The 8,281-nt window shown below is 35.9% G+C and overlaps 1 protein-coding gene across 1 annotated transcript in view; it reads left to right on the forward strand.

Annotated features, from left to right (window-relative positions):
• The window catches only part of ALG13 (ALG13 UDP-N-acetylglucosaminyltransferase subunit), a 72,792-nt gene extending 67,651 nt beyond the window's left edge, over nucleotides 1-5,141 (forward strand). Inside the window, 1 exon segment of the mRNA XM_057538812.1 lies at nucleotides 1,143-5,141. Within this exon segment, the coding sequence (XP_057394795.1) occupies nucleotides 1,143-1,405 (263 nt within the window). The 3' untranslated portion in view covers nucleotides 1,406-5,141.
• The last annotated feature ends 3,140 nt before the right edge of the window (nucleotides 5,142-8,281 follow it).

An 8,281-nucleotide genomic window follows, 5' to 3' on the forward strand; every position in this document is an offset into this window, starting at 1 on the left:
GGATCTTTGGACTGCCCTTCTTAGAATCAGCAGGAGGTAGAAGAAGCGATGTGGACTAACCCAACCAAATCTGTTTTCCATTCCAGCAACTGCTGCTTGATGGTTGTGATTTTGGCTAAGTTACTTAACCTCCCTAAGCCTGATTTTGTGTAAAGTGGGAAATAATGTATTTTATGACTTTCCAGTGTTGTTATAAGAACTATATGAAACCTTATATGTATAAGTATACTGTTCCTGGTGCATGTGAGGAATGTAAATTTTCTTCTCTCCTCCCTTTTCTTAAAGCGTATTAATAGTTTTAGAATATTAGCACTATAGAATCTTATTCTTCATGTGGTGGTGTGATGTGGCCCATGGTAATAAAAATTAAAGTATCAACCTTTATTACATTTTTGTTTCATGTACCTTTTATAGAGCTGTTTTTATTGTAGTAAACATGAGACAGTGCCAGTCTTTACTTCACAAAACGAACTTAAGTTATCCCAAGTAATGAGAAACTCCTTTTTTTTAATATTTATATAGTTACTATAATAAGGTCAGAACAGCATCTGTTTATTTCCATTGAAACTGGTGCATGGTAGTGAAAGTGCTGTAAATTTTAAATGATGCTAGCATGTTCATGACATTCAAGAGATGACACTTAAATGTTTGGTCTTTTGGGATGCTCTTCAGAGTTTTGCCTTCAAGTATAGACCAGACTGTAAAAACACCTAAGTTTTTAATTGCTAAAATAATACAAAATGGTTATTTGGATGGTGTGTGTTATACTGGAAAACTGTTTGATAACTTAATTGTGACGAACTCTTATAAGAACTGAACTGACGAGAATGACTCTAGAGAACGTTTCTTTGTGTAGTCTGTTGATATCTAAATCATCCCAGGATAGCAGCTGTCTCTAGGTAGAATACAGCTGACAAATTGTACATACATTTATATATTTAATTTTTTTAATTAGAAAATTTTCATATTTTAGTAGCCTGTTTTAGTCACTAATGTTCATATCTAAAGTGCTCCTGCTGCAATTGCTATGATCTTTCTTGGAGTTAATGCTAAATTTCATTTTTACCTGTAGGAACATCCATTTATGTTCATGTTAATGAATCTTTATATATGAAGTGTACTATATGCTTTCTTTGTTTCAGGTACTTTTCCAAATGCTGACCCTGCATCTGTCCCTCATGGAGCATTCTATTATCCAGTGATGTCAGGTCCCTATGGGCAGCAACCTTTGCCAGGTTTTGATTCCTGCCTTCCTGTTGTGCCAGATTATCCCTGTGTTGCCCCCTGGCATCCAGTCGGTGCAGCATATGTTGGTTCTCAAATTAGTGGTGCTATGAGTCCTGGGCCACTTGCCTATATTGCTTCACCTCCCTCACCTTCTCATTATGTACCTCAGAATATGTAAGGTTCAGCAGTATGACGTGTTCTTGCACTGCCATTTTTCTTGTTGTTTGGTTTTTAAAAAGTGTTTTATGTTAGTGTTTAAGTGATTTAGGGTGGTTAGGGTGGTTACTATTGTATCTGTCTTTAAGATTATTTTATCTTTTGATTTAAAATAGTACTTTAAAATAAAGAAATATTTCTTTGGGTTGTGAATAAGGACACTGAGATGGATGTACAACTGGCCCCATATTTGAGCATATTTCATTGTATTCAGCTCTTTTCCTGTCAGCCAGCTTGTCAACTTTGTATTAGCTGATGGTACCAATTGATAAAAGGAGTAAATCTGACAAACTGTTGCCTTGGTTCAGATGTCACACATCGTATTAAACCATGCAAAATTGGAAAAACTACTTTTTCCTAGAAAATGAAACAACAAAACCAAGAGCATTTGTTTCTGGGTAACTAGCTTAATATTAACTGAGAGTGCTCTTCAGGTTTCTTAAGAATTGTCTGAACTGAGTTGTGTTCTGTGATATTAATCAGTTCTGAAGGCACATGGTGCTCTGCTTTAGATTTATCCCATGTGCTGTTGTTTAATATTGGATTTATGTAACCATTTTCCTGCACAGTATTGATGTCCTTTGCACATTTAGCAGTAAATAAAAATTAGCATTTAAAATTGCTAAGATGAGTGAGATTTTCTTTTGCTTTTTCATGGCAGCAAAGAGTACCAGACATTTGATTGTTCCCATATGTTTTCCCCCTAGTATTTTGGTTGCCAGAAAATGTGAATTTATAGCATGAATTGGCAGGGTCAGTTGAAATGTTATTTAATCTCAGGACATCGCAATGCATACTACCATATCCAGTTCTTTTCCCTTGAGAATGTCCCTTTAAGTTGTGTTTCTGTTTTTTTAAAAAAAAATCTGTTATGGAACTTTAATCTAGACTTACTTTCTCATTGTCCTATATTTCTAATGGCTGTTGAATCTTTAAATTATTGTTTAGATTAACCTTGTATCTCTCCAGGCCTGCCTTGTCTTCAGCTTTCTGTGAGACACATTTTATCAGCCTTTCTGCCTTCTCCCTTCTCTCCCTTTCGTCTACCCGAAGACTACAAGATTTTCTGCATTCAGTTCTCCTCTGAGGGGTAATTAATTCATCATGAATGCTTTGCTCTGTCTCACCTACAAACAGCTATTTTAAAAGTGTTCTTTGGTTGCTACAAAACCTATTTATATTGCCTCCTTTAAAAGTTATTTATGTTTGTGAATCATTCTGTTCTTTCCCACCTTCAGCTATACCCCAGGCAAAAAGAACCAGTTGAGACTCAGGGCTCAAGGTGCTTGAACAGGTGAAAGAACTAGAGTGGAATCCATTGCAAAGAAGATATCCTATCTTCAGTATACTGTTCTCAAGATGATTGATAACAGTGAGTTTCAAATCAGTCAGTGTACTAGTTAAGGCTTCTGCTTCGTAATAGACATGGAACTGGTAGTGTTTCGGTTTTGCATCCTGGATCTTTCCAAGTCCTTGCTCTACAAGTTGGCATCTGACAACTTTAATAAAGAAAGATGGGCAACAGTGCACTGATCTTTCTAACAACCTCTGTATTAATGTTTCAGCTTTTTCTCTGCTAATCTCTTGGGTTCTCAATTTGTGCAGCCTACAGATTGTTTTATGTTTAAAGGTTTATTTTAGTCAAGCTTGAAACATGGAACAACCCCTCTCCAACATTTTTCAAATATGCCAGCATTTCTGAAATGTACATAACTCACAGCAAGTGATTGTCCTATATCTTCAACTGTCAGTGGTTCACTAATTAGCTTCTAATCAATGTTTTAGAAGGTTGTAGTCTATCTTGAGAATGTGGGTCTGGAAATTGTGCGGTTTTGAGATAAGTACATTTGCCTTAGGCTTCCAGTTGATTTGTTTATTTTTTAAACTTGTAGGTTGCTGCCTTGCCTTGATTTCCATTACTAATTTAATGCAGTTTAATGAGATGCTTGTTATTAACTTAAAAACCCAAGATCAACCTAATTGTTGTTACCAGTGTTGAAATCAATGGTATGAATGGTCTGTTTAAATCATACAAGTATAGTCCACTTGTTTATGCTTTACAGTCAGACTTCTCTAAGAAATAATCAAGGAGTGAGCCCTGACCCTCCTATTGTTTTGTGAGTTGGGAGGGTGAAGGTAACCTGTACTGCAGCAGAAGTCTGCAGAAGGCAGCTTCTGGGTTAAAAACAAAGTGGTCTTTCTGGTAATAAAAAAAAAAAAAAAACCTTAAGACTCAACATGTTTAATCAACCTATAGTATAAGCATAGTGGTAGACTTTTTACATATAACCTCTGTAGTTGCTGTTGATATTACAAAAGACATCCTGTCTTTTTCTCTGTTGTTATACCCAACTTTCAACCATTGAGAATTGTTGGGGGAAGGAGGATATAAAGGCACTGTGGTTTGTTCTGGACCCTTTACTTTCACCGCCTTCCTGAGATAAATCTGGTTTACACCAAAGGTAGAAAGCTGGATCATTTCCATAGTGAGGAAAAACAATTAGAATTCATTTTTATGCTGTGTATATTTTTTCTCAAAACTAATTGTGGTTTTCTGCCTTGATTAAGAGCAGATGAAAATATTGAATCTGTTTTACTGTTGAAATTCAAGACTTGTGAATTTTAAAACATCTTTCATTTCCTTAGAGCCTATAATCAAGGCATAACCTTTTAATTAGCTTTGGAAGTAAAAGTATAAACAAATCATGATTTTTGTATGCGAACACCATACATTCAGAACTTAATTCAGACATAAATCTCCATGAATAATGAGATAGTCCATTGGAGAAGGGTAGGGCATGAACTTAATCTAGATTTTTCTAAATCTGGGTCAAATTTTGTCCATTTTATGTGAAACCTCTTTGAGGCCATTTATATTTCCATTTATAATAAAAAGAATTCAGGAGAACTAATACAGCAAAAGGCAACCTCTTGTTTCCCCCATCTTAGCTAGGATGTTAAATTTCAGTTGGAGCAACTTGATTTAGAACGCTTGTCTTCTCTCCTGCCTCAGTCATCAAAGGCAGTTTCAGGGATGTGTGGGGTGCCTGTATGTGGAAAGATGGAGCTTCAGGAAAGGATGGACCTGAGTTTAGGTAACTACCTACTGAGTGACTAAAACTGCTTTAGAATGATAAATCTGGGTATCATCTCAAAATAATCTGGGGGTGGGGTTTATAGATGAAGATAAGCTGCGTGTTTGTAACTGTTGAATAATAACTGTTGAAGATTGAGTTCATTGTGCTATTCCCTCTACTTTTGTGTTTGAAATCTTTCATAATAGTTGAAGAAAAACTACCTTGGTAACTGGCCATCTGGAGAGGTAATGTTTATAAAGTTAGTAAAAGTTCAGGTTTTTAAACATTTTGCCTTGAATCCTGAAAAGAAACAAGATCTTAGAGACACTGTCACATAAGGTTCATAGGTACCCTTGTTAAGATATCTGGGGGTTGGGGGAAGCCTATAGTATAGGCAACTGATTCTTAAAGTCCTATAATTCTCAAGAATATTCACTAGCTACATGTAGAACTAAACTATATTAAACCATGACATTTATTTATAGTTGAAACTAATTGAGGTGAGTGAACCACTTCAGGTTTAACTGCTTCATTGTTTTCTAATAATCACCACCACCACTTTTGAGTTCACTTTTCTCCTTATGGCTGCCAGAGGGGAGCTTGGAAACCAGGAATCCTTTAGTGTTGAAGAGCTTTTTTTTTTTTTTTTTTTTTGTCTGGTAGGTGGCTCCTGCCACTGGCTAAACCTTTTATGAGAGGGGTGGAGAGTAATTCTACAATATTGAGATTAAACTGAATCAATTCTTATGAATTCAGGCCAGTCAATGAATAAAATGTTAAGATCTATTTTAGCCAAATATTAATAATAGTTATTGATGTATTGGTGTTATATAGGTGATCAGTCCCTTCACCTAATCAACTAGCACACCTTTTCTTGCAGATCTTATGGCTTTTTCTAAACTATATAATACAGCTTTTTCAAATCATTTGCAGAATTGTAGAAAAAGAATTCTACCCTAATAGTAGTAGGGTATTAAAGTTCTTGACTTAAAAAAGCTTTTATTTCCTTGCTGGTGTATTAACCAGATCAGGGTAACAATTTTTATCTTGATAAATTTCAGTTATGCAAGATAAGTTCCAGAGATCTGTTCTACAACTTTGTGCCTGTAGATAACAATATTGTACGCTTAAAAATCTCTTGAGGGTAATCTCATGGTAAATATTCTTACCACAATAAAAGAAATAAAAGTTCTACCACATGTATAGTCCCACAGAAAAACAAACTGTTTTATATTCAGTTGCTTTGCTTGCATCAGCAGTTGAACTTTGTTTTAATTTTCTTTCATTCTTTTAGCTCTGCTAAAAGAGCTTCAGCTACTCAAGAAGTTTTCTTCCTCCTAGTTGTTTTGAAGCACGGTATAGATTTGGCTTTTGTTAACCTAGTTCTTTTCTTTTACTCACTGCTTATTTTTTTCCAACATTTTATTATGAAAAATTTTAAACATGAAAGTTGAAATAACTGCAATGTACATCTGTATATCCACTACCTAGATCATATAATTAACATTTTACTACACTTACCTTTTCACATAACCATCTATAAATCCTATTTTTTGATGATTACAAAGAAAATTGCAGACTTAAATACACTTCACCCCTAAACATCTCAGCATGGATATTGTTAACTAGAGGTCAGTATTTGTTAAAGTTTCTTTTTTAAAGGTTCTTTTCTTTTTGAGGTAAAGTTTACATGTGATGAAATGCACAAATCTTAAGTGTTTGATGCAGTGAATTTTGACAAATCACACATCTGTGAAACCCAAGCCTTTATCAAGATAACATTTTCATCACTCCAGAAAATTCTCTCATGCTTTTCCCAGTCAATCCCTGCTTCCCCGATCCCTGTCCCCTAGGCAAACACTTTCTCTTCTGATTTTTCTCCTATCATAGTTTGTTTTTTAAACTGTATATAAATGAATCAGAGTATGTGCTCCTTTGTGTAAGGCTTCTTTAACATAGGTATTTGGGATTCATCCATGTTGTACGTGTCAATAGTTCTTTTTATTGCTGAGCAGCATTTCATTGTACAAAAATGCCGTTCTCCTGTTGATGGATACCTGAGCCATTTCTAGTTTTTAGATACGCATGAAGCTGCTATGAACATTTTTGTACAAGTCTTCTTACGAGCATTTGTTTTCATTCCTCTTGGAATTACTGGGTTATAGGTTAGGTATATGTTTAGTACGGAAATGAAGGCGATTTTTCCAAAGTGATTGTACCATTTTATACTCCCACCAGCAGTATATGAGAATTCCAGTTGTTTTTCATCCCCGTCAGCATTTGGTGGTATCAGTCTTTTTGATCGTAGCCATTCTGGTGGGTTTGGTAGTAAGTGGTATCTCATTGTGGTTTTAATTTGCATTTCCCTATGATTATGTTTAACACCTTTTCACGTGCTTCTTTGCTAGTTGTATATATTTGTTTTTGAAATGTGTTCAAATTGTTCGTGTTTTTATTATTGAGTTGTTGGAATTTGCTTATACTGGTTGCACATCTTTTCCAGATATATTACTGCTTTTTTAATTGTTTTACCTAACCAATGTATAAATGTTATACACCCAATCACACTTAAAATAATTAGGCCAGGGCTTCCCTGGTGGTGCAGTGGTTAAGAATCCGCCTGCCAATGTGGGGAACATGAGTTTGAGCCCTGGTCCGGGAAGATCCCACATGCCGCGGAGCAACTAAGCCCGTGTGCCACAACTAGTGAGCCTGCGCTCTAGAGCCCATGAGCTACAACTACTGAGCCTGTGTGCCACAACTACTGAAGCCTGCGTGCCTAGACCCTGTGCTCTGCAACAAGAGAAGCCACCACAATGAGAAGCCCATGCACTGCAACAAAGAGTACCCCTACTCGCCACAACTAGAGAAAGCCCGCATGCAGCAGCAAAGACCCAACGTGGCCAAAAATAAATAAATTTATTTTTTAAAAAGGCCATATTTTTCACAGAACTAGAACAAAAAATTTCACAAGTTGTATGGGAACACAAAAGACCCCGAATAACCAAAGCAATCTTGAGAACGAAAAATGGAGCTGGAGGAATCAGGCTCCCTGACTTCAGACTATACTACAAAGCTACAGTAATCAAGACAGTATGGTACTGGCACAAAAACAAATATAGATCAATGGAACAGGATAGAAAGCCCAGAGATGAACCCACGCATATATGGTCACCTTATCTTTGATAAAGGAGGCAAGCATATACAGTGGAGAAAAAGCCTCTTCAGTAAGTGGTGCTGGGAAAACTGGACAGGTACATGTAAAAGTATGAAATTAGAAAACTCCCTAACACCATACACAAAAATAAACTCAAAATGGATTAAAGACCTAAATGTAAGGCCAGACACTATCGAACTCTTAGAGGAAAACATAGGCAGAACACTCTATGACATAAATCACAGCAAGATCCTTTTTGACCCACCTAGAGAAATGGAAATAAAAACAGAAATAAATGGGATCTAATAAGACTTCAAAGCTTTTGCACAGCAAAGGAAAACATAAGACCAAAAGACAACCCTCAGAATGGGAGAAAATATTTGCAAATGAAGCAGCTGACAAAGGATTAATCTCCAAAATTTACAAGCAGCTCATGCACCTAAATATCAAAAAAACAAATAACCCAATCCAAAAATGGGCAGAAGACTTAAATAGACCTTTCTCCAAAGAAGATATACAGATTGCCAACAAACACATGAAAGGATGCTCAACATCACTAATCATTAGAGAAATGCAAATCCAAACTGCAGTGAGGTATCACCTC

The sequence above is a fragment of the Balaenoptera acutorostrata genome, chromosome X (assembly GCF_949987535.1).
Source record: "Balaenoptera acutorostrata chromosome X, mBalAcu1.1, whole genome shotgun sequence".
NCBI classification, from domain to species: Eukaryota; Metazoa; Chordata; class Mammalia; order Artiodactyla; family Balaenopteridae; genus Balaenoptera; species Balaenoptera acutorostrata.